The sequence below is a fragment of the Salmo salar genome, chromosome ssa05 (assembly GCF_905237065.1).
Source record: "Salmo salar chromosome ssa05, Ssal_v3.1, whole genome shotgun sequence".
NCBI lineage: Eukaryota > Metazoa > Chordata > Actinopteri > Salmoniformes > Salmonidae > Salmo > Salmo salar.
In genome coordinates this window covers 7838786-7856868 of record NC_059446.1, presented here as the reverse complement: position 1 = coordinate 7856868, position 18083 = coordinate 7838786, and the positions used below count along the sequence as shown (strand labels likewise).

Sequence of the window (18083 nt, the reverse complement as noted above, 5' to 3'; positions counted from 1 at the left end):
AAATGAATTCACCTGATTGACTGTGGGTATCTGCTCACATCATTATGGAATCATTGACTGGCTGTATCAATCAAATGTATTTATAAAGCCCACCTTACATCAGCCGATGTCACAAAGTGCTGTACAGAAACCCAGCCTAAAACCACAAACAGCAAGCAATGCAGGTGTAGAAGCACGGTGGCTAGGAAAAACTCCCTAGAAAGGCCAGAACCTAGGAAGAAACCTAGAGAGGAACCAGGCTATGAGGGGTGGCCAGTCCTCTTCTGGCTGTGCCAGGTGGAGATTATAACAGAACATGGCCAAGATGTTTAAATGTTCATAGATGACCAGCATGGTCAAATAATAATAATCACAGTGGTTGTCGAGGGTGCAACAGGTCAGCACCTCAGGAGTAAATGTCAGTTGGCTTTTCATAGCCGAGCATTCAGAGATAGAGACAGCTGTCACGGTTTTCGTCGGTAGAAATGGAGGACCAAAACGCAGCAGGTATGTGTATACTCATCTGCTTTATTTACGGGAAAAGAAGGAAAAAAACCAAACAAACACGTATACAAAAATAACAAAACGATGAACGACAAAATAACAGTCTTGAAGTCAACACAGCAATCCAAGAACAATCTCCCACAAATACAAGACAAACACACCCAACTAATATAGGACTTCCAATCAAAGGCAACACCAAACAGCTGCCTTCAATTGGAAGTCCACCCCAATTAACTCAACATAGAAACACACTCACTAGACTACACATAGAAATACATAAACATAGACCATAACTCAAAACCCAGAAATAATAAACCAAACGCCCTCCTAACTAACACACCACCCTGAACCACATAAAACAAATACCCTCTGCCACGTCCTGACCAAACTACAATCACATTTAACCCTTATACTGGCCAGGACGTGACAACAGCAGGTGCGGTAGAGAGAGAGAGTCGAAAACAGCAGGTCCGGAACAAGGTAGCACGTCAGGTGAACAGGTCAACGAAACTTCTGTTGAATTAGCCTTTGATTAGTGTGTCATATAAACAACATACATAAACACTAACACTACCCTACAGTATTACAGTAAACAACACTACCATACAGTATTACAGTAAACACTACCCTACAGTATTACAGTAAACAACACTACCCTACAGTATTACAGTAAACAACACTACCCTACAGTATTACAGTAAACAACACTACCCTACAGTATTACAATAAACAACACTACCCTACAGTATTACAGTAAACACTACCCTACAGTATTACAGTAAACACTACCCTACAGTATTACAGTAAACAACACTACCCTACAGTATTACAGTAAACAACACTACCCTACAGTATTACAGTAAACACTACCCTACAGTATTACAGTAAACACTACCCTACAGTATTACAGTAAACAACACTACCCTACAGTATTAGAGTAAACAACACTACCCTACAGTATTACAGTAAACACTACCCTACAGTATTACAGTAAACACTACCCTACAGTATTACAGTAAACAACACTACCCTACAGTATTACAGTAAACACTACCCTACAGTATTACAGTAAACAACACTACCCTACAGTATTACAGTAAACAACACTACCCTACAGTACTACAGTAAACAACACTACCCTACAGTATTACAGTAAACAACACTACCCTACAGTACTACAGTAAACAACACTACCCTACAGTATTACAGTAAACAACACTACCCTACAGTATTACAGTAAACAACACTACCCTACAGTATTACAGTAAACACTACCCTACAGTATTACAGTAAACACTACCCTACAGTATTACAGTAAACAACACTACCCTACAGTACTACAGTAAACAACACTACCCTACAGTAGTACAGTAAACAACACTATCCTACAGTACTACAGTAAACAACACTACCCTCCCGTATTACAGTAAACACCACCCTACAGTAAACATCACTACCCTACAGTACTACAATAAACAACACTACCCTACAGTATTACAGTAAACAACACTATCCTACAGTATTACAGTAAAGAACACTATCTTACAGTATTACAGTAAACAACACTATCTTACAGTATTACAGTAAACATCACTACCCTACAGTCCTGTATGGACATATAATCTCACATTCCTATCCCTGGTACCTGACTGGTCCTATATGGACATATAATCTCACATTCCCATCCCTGGTACCTGACTGGTCCTATATGGACATATAATCTCACATTCCTATCCCTGGTACCTGACTGGTTCTGTATAGACATATAATCTCACATTCCTATCCCTGGTACCTGACTGGTCCTGTATAGACATATAATCTCACATTCCCATCCCTGGTACCTGACTGGTCCTGTATAGACATATAATCTCACATTCCCATCCCTGGTACCTGACTGGTCCTATATGGACATATAATCTCACATTCCTATCCCTGGTACCTGACTGGTTCTGTATAGACATATAATCTCACATTCCCCCTCCAGGGAGAGAGGAGAAGGATCAGATGACATCAACAGTGGTTAGCGTTTAAGCACTCAGAGATGCAGAAAAAAGGCAATGCTACAAACTCAGTAGTCTGAAATAACATTTCAGCTCCAGCTCCCTCTTATCCTCCTGAGGAGGTAATGGCAGCTCAGTGAGGCCAACCAGCCAGCAGACCTGGGGTCAAATAGTATTTGATATACATTTAAAATACTTTATTTGTGCTTGATTGGACTTGTCTAGGTTAATGGACCAATAGAAAAGTCTCAATAGTAAAAACCCCGCCCAACTGGAACTCCAGGCAGGCTAAAACGAATGTTAAAAGTATTTGAAAATATTTGAAATAGTATTTGAACCCAGGTCTGCCAGCCAGCCAGCCCACCTCTTCCCTCCCACTCTGGATCTGCTGATGGCCTCAGCTCTTCAGTCTATCACTGCTGAAATAAATCCTACTTCACTGCAGCACTGGGACTGAGCAGGTTGGGACTGAGGGGAGGAGAGGAGGAGAGAGGAGAGAGGAGGGAGAAGAGAGGAGGAGAGAGGAGATAAATCATAGGGAGGAGAGAGGAGGGAGGAGAGGGGAGGAGGGAAAAGGGGGAAAACAGGAGAGAGGATTAGAGAAGAGAGAAAGGAAGGAGTGAAGAATAGTAGATGAGAAGAAAGCAGCTCTGTGGAGGATCTGTAGGAAGTACAGTTGAAGTCCGAAGTTTACATATACCTTGGCCAAATACATTTAAACTCAGTTTTTCACAATTCCTAACATTTAATCCTGGTAAAAATTCCCTGTTTTAGGTCAGTTAGGATCAACACTTTATTTTAAGTATCTGAAATGTCAGAATAATAGTAGAGAGAATGATTTATTTCAGCTTTTATTTCTTTCATCACATACACTCAATTTGTATTTGGTAGCATTGCCTTTAAATTGTTTAACTTGCGTCAAACGTTTCGGGTAGCCTTCCACAAGCTTCCCACAATAAGGTGGGTGAATTTTGGCCCATTCCTCCTGACAGAGCTGGTGTAACGGAGTCAGGTTTGTAGGCCTCCTTGCTTGCACACGCTTTTTCAGTTCTGCCCACACATTTTCTATAGGATTGAGGTCAGGGCTTTGTGATGGCCCTTCCAATACCTTGACTTTGTTGTCCTTAAGCCATTTTGCCACAACTTTGGAAGCATGCTTGGGTCATTGTCCATTTGGAAGTGTCACGGGTGTCGTTGTGTAGAGATGACCAAAACGCAGCGGGAATGTGGAGGCTCATCTTTATATTTATTAAATAAAGAGAACACGGAAAAACAACAAAACAAAGAAACACAGATAACAGTTTCACAGGCTATACGCAGCAGTGCAAAATACAACTACCCACAAAAACCCCAGGTGAAAACAAGCTCCTAATATATGACTCCCAATCAGGAACAACGACGTACAGCTGTTCTTGATCGGGAGCCACACAGACAACAAAGAAATAGACAAACCAGAAAACCATAGAAAACCAAAACCAGAACATACACTAAAACCCCGGAATACATAAACCAAACACCCCTTTAATACTATACACACAACCCGAACCATATGAAACAAATACCCTTCTGCCACGTCCTGACCAAACTACAATACAAATACTCCCTCTACTGGTCAGGACGTGACAGGAAGACTCATTTGCGACCAAGCTTTAACTTCCTGACTGATGTCTTGAGATGTTGCTTCACTATATCAACATAATTTCCCTTCCTCATGATGCCATCTATTTTGTGAAGTGCACCAGTCCCTCCTGCAGCAAAGCACCCCCACAACATGATGCTGCCACCCCCGTGCTTCATGCTTGGGATGGTGTTCTTCGGCTTGCAAGCCTCCCCCTTTTTCCTCCAAACATAAGGATGGTCATTATGGCCAAACAGTTCTATTTTTGTTTCATCAGACCAGAGGACATTTCTCCAAAAAGTATGATCTTTGTCCCCATGTGCAGTTGCAAACTGTAGTGTGTCTTTTTTATGGCGGTTTTGGAGCAGTGGCTTCTTCCCTGCTGAGCAGCCTTTCAGGTTATGTCGATATAGGACTCGTTTTACTGTGGATATAGATACTTTTGTACCTGTTTCCTCCAGCAACTTCACAAGGTCCTTTGTTGTTGTTCTGGTATTGATTTGCACTTTTCGCACCAACGTATGTTCATCTCGCGTCTCCTTCCTGAGCGGTATGACGGCTGCGTGGTCCCATGGTGTTTATGCTTTCGTACTATTGTTTGTACAGATGGAGGTGGTACCTTCTGGCATTTGGAAATTGCTCCCAAGGATGAACCAGACTTTTGGAGGTCTCCAATCTTTTTTCTGTGGTCTTGGCTGATTTCTTTTGATTTTCCCATGATGTCAAGCAAAGAGGCACTGAGTTTGTAGGTAGGCCTTGAAATACATCCACAGGTACACCTCCAATTTACTCAAATTATGTCAATTAGCCTATCAGAAGCTTCTAAAGCCATGACATCATTTTCTAGAATTTTCCAAGCTGTTTAAAGGCGCAGTCAACTTAGTGTATGTAAACTTCTGACCCACTGGAATTGTGATACAGTGAATTTTAAGTGAAATAATCTGTCTGTAAACAATTGTTGGAAAAATGACTTGTGTCATGCACAAAGTAGATGTCCTAACCGACTTGACAAAACTATAGTTTGTTAACAAGAGATTTGTGGAGTGGTTGAAAAACGAGTTTTAATGACTCCAACCTAAGTGTATGTAAACTTCCCAGTTCAACTGTATGTGTCAGGATACTCCAATCTGTCCCAGGGCCAACCAGCTCCACATGTCAGAGTGGCACTCTACTGTCAGCTGTTCCTCCTGTGTCCTGCCACCCTACTGTCAGAATCATCCTCCTGTGTCCTTCCACTCTACTGTCAGTTGATCCTCCTGTGTCCTTCCACTCTACTGTCAGTTGATCCTCCTGTGTCCTGCCACTCTACTGTTAGTTGTTCCTCCTGTGTCCTGCCACCCTACTGTCAGAATCATCCTCCTGTGTCCTTCCACTCTACTGTCAGTTGATCCTCCTGTGTCCTTCCACTCTACTGTCAGTTGATCCTCCTGTGTCCTTCCACTCTACTGTCAGTTAATCCTCCTGTGTCCTTCCACTCTACTGTCAGTTGATCCTCCTGTGTCCTTCCACTCTACTGTCAGAATCATCCTCCTGTGTCCTTCCACCCTACTGTCAGTTGATCCTCCTGTGTCCTGCCAAGGCAGCCTGACATTATCTGCTAGGCCTATACCTGCTATTATCTACTCTGCTCTACACTTCAGCAATTCTCCTCTTCCCTCCTCTCCTCAATGCCCCTCAACAGTGTCACCCAGTCCTCTCACTCAAGGTATTATACTCCATAAATGAAGATACAGACAAAATGGAACAGCTGATGTTCCCAAATGACATGTTATCTTGATGTCAGTACAGTACGGTAACTGCATGGCATTACAAAGCTGTTACTAAAATATGGCTGTTACATAACGGGATAGAGTGCAAACCAGCAACATTCAGTGTTATATGAAGTAGTCCAACCATATCTCTTCTTACTGTATTATAAAGTAGTCCAACCATATCCCTTCTTACTGTATTATAAAGTAGTCCAACCATATCCCCTCTTACTGTATTATAAAGTAGTCCAACCATATCTCTTCTTACTGTATTATAAAGTAGTCCAACCATATCCCCACTTACTGTATTCTAAAGTAGTCCAACCATATCTCTTCTTACTGTATTATGAAGTAGTCCAACCATATCCCTTCTTACTGTATTATAAAGTAGTCTAACCATATCCCTTCTTACTGTATTATAACGTAGTCCAACCCTATCTCTTCTTACTGTATTATGAAGTAGTCCAACCATATCCCTTCTTACTGTATTATAAAGTAGTCCAACCCTATCTCTTCTTACTGTATTATGAAGTAGTCCAACCATATCCCTTCTTACTGTATTATAACGTAGTCCAACCCTATCTCTTCTTACTGTATTATAAAGTAGTCCAACCCTATCCCTTCTTACTGTATTTTAACGTGGTCCAACCATATCCCCACTTACTGTATTATAAAGTAGTCCAACCATATCCCTTCTTACTGTATTTTAACGTAGTCCAACTATATCCCTTCTTACTGTATTATAAAGTAGTCCAACCATATCCCTTCTTACTGTATTATAACGTAGTCCAACCATATCCCTTCTTACTGTATTATAAAGTAGTCCAACCATATCCCTTCTTACTGTATTATAACATAGTCCAACCCTATCCCTTCTTACTGTATTATAACGTAGTCCAACCCTATCCCTTCTTACTGTAGGTTACTGTATTATAAAGTAGTCCAACCATATCCCTTCTTACTGTATTATAACGTAGTCCAACCATATCCCTTCTTACTGTATTATAAAGTAGTCCAACCATATCCCTTCTTACTGTATTATAACGTAGTCCAACCCTATCCCTTCTTACTGTAGGTTACTGTATTATAAAGTAGTCCAACCATATCCCTTCTTACTGTATTATAAATTAGTCCAACCATATCCCTTCTTACTGTATTATAAAGTAGTCCAACCCTATCTCTTCTTACTGTATTATAAAGTAGTCCAAACCCTATCCCTTCTTACTGTATTTTAACGTGGTCCAACCATATCCCCACTTACTGTATTATAAAGTAGTCCAACCATATCCCTTCTTACTGTATTATAACGTAGTCCAACCCTATACCTTCTTACTGTAGGTTACTGTATTATAAAGTAGTCCAACCATATCCCTTCTTACTGTATTATAACGTAGTCCAACCATATCCCTTCTTACTGTATTATAAAGTAGTCCAACCATATCCTTTCTTACTGTATTATAAAGTAGTCCAACCATATCCTTTCTTACTGTATTATAAAGTAGTCCAACCATATCCTTTCTTACTGTATTATAAAGTAGTCCAACCATATCCCTTCTTACTGTAGGTTACTGTATTATAACGTACTCCAACCATATCCCTTCTTACTGTATTATAACGTGCTCCAACCATATCCCTTCTTACTGTAGGTTACTGTATTATGAAGTAGTCCAACATGATGGAACCGCCTTTCAGGCCAGAGTACTTACAAAAACTCGCAGAGAATTTAAATACAGACCAGAGAATGTGAGGACGCGGTCCACACGTTGAAATGGTTAAAACTACAAGACCAGAAAATGGTAAGACCCTCTGAAACTCTCAACGAGTGAAGAAGGTGAAGACTAGACCAAAACATGCACCGTCTGCAGCTCTGCATGTAAAGTAGTCTAGGACAATTGACCAAAGACAGGAGGGGAAAACAGGTCCTTCTCACCAACGTGTTGTACACCTCTGATGTATCCATTCTCAGAACACTCCAGAACTCCGGTGGACAATCAGAGACATGCATCGAACTACTTCCCATAGACGGACCATAGAGTGGTTTCAACAGAGAAGTGACAGAGAAACGTAAATATATGTTGCATTTCTAAATCCAAATGAGCGATTGTTAGAGTGCTAAATATTCATATTTACGGTGAGCGTAGTTTCCAAATGTAGGTACGATAAGTCCACTCTCTTTGTCTCGCCCTCTCCTTATCTTTCCCCACCCCTTTTCCATTGTGTAACAAGCCGTCATATCGAGTTAGTCCACTAGGGGCTTTTCATTGCATTATGTTAGTAATCAATAACCTATATCGTTTGTGTGTGTTTATGGTATTTCGGTGTGACTATTTAGTTAGCCAATTTGCCAATTTGTGTATCACTGAGTCATCACTTAGGTTTTCCCGTGGTGCCCCAAATTCCTAATGAGTTAATTGTTACATTATTAATTTAATTGAGTAATTATTCAACGTAGTAGGTAATTATTCGATGAATAGCCGTCATCACATTAATGATAGTCACGTCATGACACTGGGTAGATGGTGAACAGGGTGGTGTACGGCTGGTGTATTGTCATGGTACTTACTGATGAAGTTGGTCTGTCCGGTGTAGATGGTGTACTGTAGTTCGTAGGAGGTGACGCTGAACTCGTCCTCAGACGTCCAGTGAACAGTGATGGTGTCGTGAGAGGCAGTACACAGCTCATCACGTATGGAGGGAGGACTGGGAGCTACAGGGTCAAACAAGGGATAGATTAGCGTTGGACTGGATTTATTCAAAACAATACTAGATGTGTACTTGATCCCAGAGGACAGCACATGAGAGCATTCATAGATGTATACTTGATGCCAGAGGACAGCACATGAGAGCATGAATAGATGTGTACTTGATCCCAGAGGACAGCACATGAGAGCATGAATAGATGTGTACTTTATACCAGAGGACAGCACATGAGAGCATGAATAGATGTGTACTTTATACCAGAGGACAGCACATGAGAGCATGAATAGATGTGCACTTGATGCCAGAGGACAGCACATGAGAGCATTCATATAAATACCTATTTCCAAGGTGTTAAAAATGAATTCGCTGTTTGCTGTAATACTTCATTTGGATAGTCCCCTGGTCTACAGATGGTTTCCTGCTAGTTTGAGTGTGTAGGGTGGGAGCTACAGTGTCAACAACGGAAAGATCAGTATCTAGGCATCATTTCAGACAAGGTGCAATGTACCTGTCAACTAAACACAAAGTGTAGTACATTTTTTTGTCAGATTTGTTCTATGTTACTTCTGTATGTCTCCGGTGGTCGTTTGTGTTTCAACAAAACTATATAACACCTCAAGAGGCTTGCAGGATGGACAGTGATCGACAGACAGGTTCCTTATTTGCCAACAGTGGTGCTGTCTTATATTGTTTGTGAAAGCCCCAGACATCTCTCTCTCTCTCTCTCTCTCTCTCTCTCTCCAACCCCCCATCCCCCTCTCTCTCTCTCTCTCTCTCGCTCGATCTCCCTCCCTCCCTCCCTCCCTCCCTCCCTCCCTCCCTCCCTCCCTCCCTCCCTCCCTCCCTCCCTCCCCCCCTCCCTCCCTCCTCCCTCCCTCCCTCCCTCCCTCCCTCCCTCCCTCTCGCCTGTCAGGTAGTCCAGTCCCTCCAGGATCTTCTTCTCTCTGGAAAAGTCCAGGGCAAAGTTATCAAAGGCTTCGTTCAGGTTCACATCTGGTATCAGCACCTGGGAGGAGGCCGTGGCCATGGCAACCCTGGGGAGAGAGGGAGGGGGAGGGAGAAGAAAGGAGAGTTATCAGACTGGAGCATAGAGATCCTATTGTATGGACTGGAGAGCCTCAGCAGGAGGATGATGAAGGAGCAGAGACCAAGGATGCCCTCTGTCTACACACATCAGTGTGTGGGTGAGACTGACACAGCCGCAGACAGACAAGGCCCTGTTGTGTTTAACCCTTCATATTCCAGCCTGTCTCCATCAGCTAGAGAACCTCATTCCTAAAACATACAGCAGACCCTGAAATCCTGAATGAGACTTCCATTCCAGGGAGAGAGTCCATGAATAACAAGCCTTGGAAACAGTAGAGGACAGCCTTGCAGAATGTGTTCTGAGTATCCTTCCCTTTCTGTTGGCCTTAAAAGCCTCCCAAGAAGCACACAGCCCATCCCAGCCCAGGTGGGAGGGAAGCGATACCTCACCTCTCAGCCACGTTCCTGGTGGCTAGTTACAGGGGCCTTGTAGGGGAGGTAGTTAAGGGGTGAGAGAAGGATTTCTGTCTCACCTCTCGCCCATGTTCCTGGTGGCTAGTTACAGGGGCCTTGTAGGGGAGGTAGTTAAGGGGTGAGAGAGGGATTTCTGTCTCACCTCTCAGCCACGTTCCTGGCGGTCTGTAGGAAGCGAGCGTGATCGTTCTCCTTCAGGCTGTGTTCTGCCTGAGTGATGAGGGCTCTGGAGCGCTCCAGACACTGTCTGCAGTTAGCCATCTGCTGGGCCAGTTTACGCAGCTTCATCACCTGAGACAGGTAACACACACACACACACACACACACACACACACACACACACACACACACACACACACACACACACACACACACACACACACACACACACACACACACACACACACGTACGGACAGACGCAGAACAAACAAACAAGACACACATGTACGTAGGCACACATGGGGGCAGGCACGAAGGTACGCAGGTAGGCAGGCATGCAGGTACACAGGTAGGCAGGCATACAGGTACACAGGTAGGCAGGCATACAGGAATCACAGGTAGGCAGGCACGAAGGTACACAGGTAGGCAGGCATGCAGGTACACAGGTAGGCAGGCACGCAGGTACACAGGTAGGCAGGCACGCAGGTACACAGGTAGGCAGGCACAAAGGTACACAGGTAGGCAGGCATACAGGTACACAGGTAGGCAGGCACGCAGGTACACAGGTAGGCAGGCACGCAGGTACACAGGTAGGCAGGCACGCAGGTACACAGGTAGGCAGGCATACAGGTACACAGGTAGGCAGGCACGAAGGTACACAGGTAGGCAGGCACGCAGGTACACAGGTAGGCAGGCATACAGGTACACAGGTAGGCAGGCATACAGGTACACAGGTAGGCAGGCACGCAGGTACACAGGTAGGCAGGCACGCAGGTACACAGGTAGGCAGGCACAAAGGTACACAGGTAGGCAGGCATGCAGGTACACAGGTAGGCAGGCACGCAGGTACACAGGTAGGCAGGCACGCAGGTACACAGGTAGGCAGGCACAAAGGCACACAGGTAGGCAGGCATACAGGTACACAGGTAGGCAGGCACGCAGGTACACAAGCAAGGGACAGAGAAGAGAAGTTCATGTTAGCAGGGTTAGGATATAGGCAGTCATCTCACATTGTCTATATTATTCAATTGTGGACATGTTGCACAATAGATGGGCATTCAACGCATATACAGTAAATCTACAGTACCGGTCAGAAGTTTGTATACACCTACTCATTCAAGGGTTTTTCTTTATTTGTACTATTTTCTACAATGTAGAATAATAGTGAATACATCAAAATGATGAAATAACAGATATGGAATCATGTAGTAACAACAAAAAAAAAAGTGTTAAACAAATCAAAATATATATTGTCTCAGTTGGTTATGGATGTGCTGTTCAAAACAGAGGGTCAAATATCCTGTTTCACTGTGTCGTCTCTAAAAACAACACCAGTCATGTCCAAGTATTCAGATAGAACGCCTCTCTTTCCCTCCATCTCTTTTTCTCTCTGTCAGTCTGCTTCATCATCACCTACAGTTCCACACCCTGAGACAGAGAAAGACCTAATATGGAGAGTGTTAGAATTCCCTCAGGGACGATGAGTGGAATAGAATCATTCAAACATTTTAAATTCTAATTCTACATAATCTATTCATCTTCAGTCCATCCCCTGGCTCAGATGTGACGCATTGAATTAGCTTCATTTAATACTTCTTTCGTCAGGGAAAATCTTTGAGAAAGGGGATTAGAGGAATTTCATTGCTTCTGTAATGCGAAGGAATTGTCAGTAACTGGTATTAAAAACAAGATGCTTTTTAAATGTCACTGGTAACACTACATTTGATTTAGTCTACGTAACATAAGTTCCATATTCTGACTACGTATGAGGACAGAAAACATTCCACATTAAACATTCCACATTGGGGTGGCAGGTAGCCTAGTGGTTAGAGCGTGGGGCCAGTAACCGAAAGGTTTCTAGATTGAATCGGAGTACGGAGAAAAGAAAAAAAAATGTCTGAGATGTATGCATTCACTACTGTAAGTCGCTCTGGATAAGAGCGTCTGCTAAAATGACTAAAATGTAAAAAAAAAAAAAGAATCCCTGAGCTGACAAGGTACAAATCTGTCGTTCTCCCCCTGAACAAGGCAGTTAACCCACTGTTCCCTGGTAGGCTGTCATTGAAAATAAGAATATGTTCTTAACTGACTTGCCCAGTTAAATAAAGGTTAAATAAAAAACCTTTTTTTCCTTTTTTAAACTGACTGTATCACAACTGGCCGTGATTGGGAGTCCCATAGGGCACAATTGGCCCAGCGTTGTCCAGGTTTGGCCGGTGTAGGCCGTGATTGGGAGTCCCATAGGGCGGGGCACAATTGGCCCAGCGTTGTCCAGGTTTGGCCGGTGTAGGCCGTGATTGGGAGTCCCATAGGGCGGGGCACAATTGGCCCAGCGTTGTCCAGGTTTGGCCGGTGTAGGCCGTGATTGGGAGTCCCATAGAGCGGGGCACAATTGGCCCAGCGTTGTCCAGGTTTGGCCGGTGTAGGCCGTGATTGGGAGTCCCATAGGGCGGGGCACAATTGGCCCAGCGTTGTCCAGGTTTGGCCGGTGTAGGCCGTGATTGGGTGTCCCATAGGGCGGGGCACAATTGGCCCAGCGTTGTCCAGGTTTGGCCGGTGTAGGCCGTGATTGGGAGTCCCATAGGGCGGGGCACAATTGGCCCAGCGTTGTCCAGGTTTGGCCGGTGTAGGCCGTGATTGGGAGTCCCATAGGGCGGGGCACAATTGTCCCAGCGTTGTCCAGGTTTGGCCGGTGTAGGCCGTGATTGGGAGTCCCATAGGGCGGGGCACAATTGGCCCAGCGTTGTCCAGGTTTGGCCGGTGTAGGCCGTGATTGGGAGTCCCATAGGGCGGGGCACAATTGGCCCAGCGTTGTCCAGGTTTGGCCGGTGTAGGCCGTGATTGGGAGTCCCATAGGGCGGGGGCACAATTGGCCCAGCGTTGTCCAGGTTTGGCCGGTGTAGGCCGTGATTGGGAGTCCCATAGGGCGGGGCACAATTGGCCCAGCGTTGTCCAGGTTTGGCCGGTGTAGGCCGTGATTGGGAGTCCCATAGGGCGGGGCACAATTGGCCCAGCGTTGTCCAGGTTTGGCCGGTGTAGGCCGTGATTGGGTGTCCCATAGGGCGGGGCACAATTGGCCCAGCGTTGTCCAGGTTTGGCCGGTGTAGGCCGTCATTGTAAATAAGAACTGACTTGCCTAGTTAAATATAAAGGTTAAATAAATAAAATAAAAAATCAACATCTAAGAATTGAAGCTGTTTTGATCCATTACTAGCCCTGGAAGGACTTATATAATGATGATGACGGTGGTTTACAATCAACATGATAACATCAGACACGTACTATTTAGAATGGAACAATCTGTCTGGACTTAGATGACATATTTAGATGACAGAAATTGTATCCCAAATAACACCCTATTCCTTATATAGGGCACTACTTTTAACCAGAGCCCTATGAAACCTGGACAAAAAGTAGTGCACTATATAGGGAATAGACTGTTATTTGGGATAGAGGTTTGGTAAGAGTTTGTCGTGTTTATAATCTGTTGTTGGAGCATGGCTCAGTCACATGTCAACAGATTGCTGACAACAAGAACATTTTCATGGACTGAAGTACAGAGGATTCATATAATATGGAAATCATATTTTTTACTAAACATCATCTTTTTCTCAAACTGCGGACAATTCAGCCTGTCAGAGGACACACACACACATGTTGTAATGTGATTGAGTGTGTGTGTGTGTGTGTGTGTGTGTGTGTGTGTGTGTGTGTGTGTGTGTGTGTGTGTGTGTGCCTCATTGTCTTGTCTTCGTCTCATATTGAGTTGGAATTGCTGCATTTAGTGTAAATAATTTAATCAATCTCAGAACAAGAGCTGGGGCAACACTCCAGGGCTGCATCCCAAATTACACCCTGTTCCATACACCATGTTCCATACACCCTGTTCCTGTTCCATACACCCTGTTCCATACACCCTGTTCCTGTTCCATACACCCTGTTCCATACACCATGTTCCATACACCCTGTTCCTGTTCCATACGCCCTGTTCCATACACCATGTTCCATACACCATGTTCCATACACCCTGTTCCTGTTCCATACACCCTGTTCCATACACCATGTTCCATACACCCTGTTCCATACACCCTGTTCCTGTTCCATACACCATGTTCCATACACCCTGTTCCATACACCCTGTTCCATACACCCTGTTCCTGTTCCATACACCCTGTTCCATACACCCTGTTCCATACACCCTGTTCCTGTTCCATACACCCTGTTCCATACACCTTGTTCCATACACCATGTTCCATACACGCTGTTCCATACACCCTGTCCCATACACCCTGTTCCTGTTCCATACACCCTGTTCCATACACCATGTTCCATACACGCTGTTCCATACACCCTGTTCCTGTTCCATACACCCTGTTCCATACACCTTGTTCCATACACCCTGTTCCATACACGCTGTTCCATACACGCTGTTCCTGTTCCATACACCCTGTTCCATACACCATGTTCCATACGCGCTGTTCCATACACCCTGTTCCTGTTCCATACACCCTGTTCCATACACCCTGTTCCATACACGCTGTTCCTGTTCAATACACCCTGTTCCATACACCCTGTTCCATACACCATGTTCCATACACCATGTTCCATACACCCATGTTTCTGTTCCATACACCCTGTTCCATACACCCTGTTCCTGTTCCATACACCCTGTTCCATACACCCTGTTCCATAGTGCACTACTTACCCTGGACACTCTGGTCTAAAGTAATGCACTATATAGGGAATAGCATGTAATTTGGGCCACAGACCTCATCTGCAACAGGTCAGACTGGAGGGTGGAGCGACCTCAATGTTGATGAGCCTCGGGCAACACCTTACAGAAGCAGCAACAGCAGCAATACACAGGACAGACAGAGAAAGACAGAGAGAGGCAAAAAGAGAGCAGGGATAAAGAGACGCAGAAAGAGAGATACAGAGAGAACAGAAAGATAGATACAGAGAGAGCAGAAAGATAGATAAAGAGAGAGCAGAAAGATAGATACAGAGAGCAGAGAGATAGATACAGAGAGAGCAGAGAGAGAGAGATACAGAGAGAGCAGAAAGATAGATACAGAGAGCAGAGAGAGAGAGAGAGATACAGAGAGAGCAGAGAGAGATACAGAGAGAGCAGAGAGAGAGAGATACAGAGAGAGCAGAGAGAGAGAGATACAGAGAGAGCAGAAAGATAGATACAGAGAGAGCAGAAAGATAGATACAGAGAGAGCAGAGAGAAACACAGAAAGAGAGATACAGAGAGATCAGAAAGAGAGAGAGTGACACAGATAGAGAGATACAGAGAGAGCAGAGGCTCTCCCAGCCCGGCCTGCTCTCTCTGTTTCGGTTTGTGCTGTTAGAGATTAAAGCTTGACTGAGTCTCCACAAAGAGAGAGAGAGAGAAAGCTTGTTAAGATAAACCACGTGGACCAGCCAGGCTGCTCTCTCACTGCCTCTCCCTTTTTGCATCCCAAATGACACCCTATTCCCTACATTGACCCTGGTCAAAAGTAGAGCACTAAATAGGGAAAAGGGTGCCATTTGGGACACACAACGTGTCTGAGCTCCCTTGTCCCTGCACAGCCCTGCCTCTATAATCCGGTTGGTTCTGCTGCACAGCCAGTCACCTATCCTCTCATATTCATCTTCTTCCACTCCTCTCCTCTCATCTCCTCTCACCTCTTCTTCTCTCCTCTCCTTTCTTCAAACTGCCCTTCTCCTCTCATCTCATCTCCTCTCATCTCCTCTCACCTCTTCTCCTCTCCTTTCTTCAAACCCTCCCTCTCCTCTCCTCTCCTCTCCCCTCCTCTCTTCTCCTCTCCTCTCCTTTCTTCAAACTGCCCTTCTCATCTCCTCTCCTCTCCTCTCCACTCCTCTCCTGTCACCTCTTCTCCTCTCCTCTCCTGCTGCACAGCCAGTCACCTCTCCTCTCATATCCATCTTCTTCCACTCCTCTCCTCTCATCTCCTCTCACCTCTTCTTCTCTCCTCTCCTTTCTTCAAACTGCCTTTCTCATCTCCTCTCCTCTCCTCTCCTTTCTTCAAACTCTCCTCTCCTTTCTTCAAACTGCCCTTCTCATCACCTCTCCCCTCCTATACTCTTCATTCTCTACTCTCACCCTTCCCATGTCCTTTGCATCCCTTCTTTATTTTTCCTGTTCTCCTCTCCTTCCTCCTCTTTATCTCTCTAGACTACCGGTTCCCAAACAAGGGGTCGCAACACCATGTGAAAATGGGGTCACGGGAGAATTTACAAAATGCTGAAGGAAAAAATATATCCCCCCCCAAAAATATATATTACAATATCATCTTTATATCTCAAAATCATTGTGATGTGGTTAACATAAACAATTGTAATGAAAGTTATTCAAATCTAAAAGCTAAAATTAAACCGGAGAGTGCCCTTAAGATCATGGGAAAAGGCCACACTTGAATCATTCCCACGGTGAATGACTAGACCAGCTTCGCTATGAAACCACACCATATTGCAGAGACGTTGACATTACCAGGCAGCTGCAATTGGTTTGGTAAAAACAATGTGTGGAGAGGCAGAGGCACAGAAACTCACATCAATACCTTTTTTTAGATAAAACTGTTCAACAAAGAATTGATTCTATTGCTAGAAATCAAGAGGAAACTGACTGAACCACTGAACTCCCCAGCTCATGCTCTCCAAATGGACGTTAGCTGTGAGGGCCGAGATACACATGTATTGACTTCTGTTCGCTACACCTGTCTGGGGGTTTTCATTCACCAGGATATATTGTTCTGTCTCACGATTCACGAACATGAAACGGCACTGGGGATGTTCAGTGTGCTGCGTGGCTGTATTGATGAAAAACAGATTCCATATAGGATGTTCAGTGGGCTGCGTGGCTGTATTGATGAAAAACAGATTCCATATGGGATGTTCAGTGGGCTGCGTGGCTGTATTGATGAAAAACAGATGTACTGGATACACCCACTGTAATGGATACACCCACTGTAGTGGATACACCCACTGTAGTGGATACACCCACTGTAGTGGATACACCCACTGTCATGGATACACCCACTGTAGTGGATACACCCACTGTAATGGATAAACCCACTGTAGTGGATACACTCACTGTAATGGATACACCCACTGTAATGGATACACCCACTGTAGTGGATACACCCACTGTAGTGGATACACCCACTGTCATGGATACACCCACTGTAGTGGATACACCCACTGTAATGGATACACCCACTGTAATGGATACACCCACTGTAGTGGATACACTCACTGTAATGGATAAACCCACTGTAGTGGATACACTCACTGTAATGGATACACCCACTGTAGTGGATACACCCACTGTAGTGGATTCACCCACTGTAATGGATACACCCACTGTAATGGATACACCCACTGTAGTGGATACACCCACTGTAGTGGATACACTGAGAGTAACTGGCGGCAGAATAGCTGAGCACAGAACTCTGAGATATACTGCAGCAGGTAACTTAGATTGTAAACTACATCAAACCACATCCACTGCGCTCACACCTTTTCACAAAACTATGTGGAGATGTGGGACCAGAGCGTGACAATGTTCTACTTCACACCGAGACAATGGTGGTTATCGAGGAGGAGTGTTGGAAAGATTTTTCACATTGAGAGAGGAACTATTGTGTCATTCACAATGGATGTCAAATAAAACTGACTTGGTTGACTCTCTGTGTAATGAAAAGAAAATAACAGATAACTGCATCAGTAAGTGTCCCACACCAGTGATGACTGCTCACCTCCAACACTTGGAAGAGCACTTTGGGACCTACGTCCCAGTTCGTTTGACTGTGATCCTGGCTCAGTTGACATGCCCGTAAGTGAAATCGGACAGCTGATTGAGCTGT

The 18083-nt window shown here is 44.5% G+C and overlaps 1 protein-coding gene across 3 annotated transcripts in view; it reads right to left on the bottom strand.

Moving 5' to 3' along the window:
• Positions 1–18083, bottom strand: part of LOC106604185 (probable E3 ubiquitin-protein ligase MID2) — a 296937-nt gene that overhangs the window by 19448 nt on the left and 259406 nt on the right. For all 3 annotated transcript variants that reach the window (XM_045717834.1, XM_045717833.1, XM_045717835.1), the window contains 3 exons: positions 10192–10340; positions 9456–9583; positions 8413–8556 (listed from right to left, as the gene is read on the bottom strand). In XM_045717834.1, the coding sequence (XP_045573790.1) occupies positions 8413–8556; positions 9456–9583; positions 10192–10340 (421 nt within the window). The remainder of the gene's footprint in view (positions 1–8412; positions 8557–9455; positions 9584–10191; positions 10341–18083) is intronic.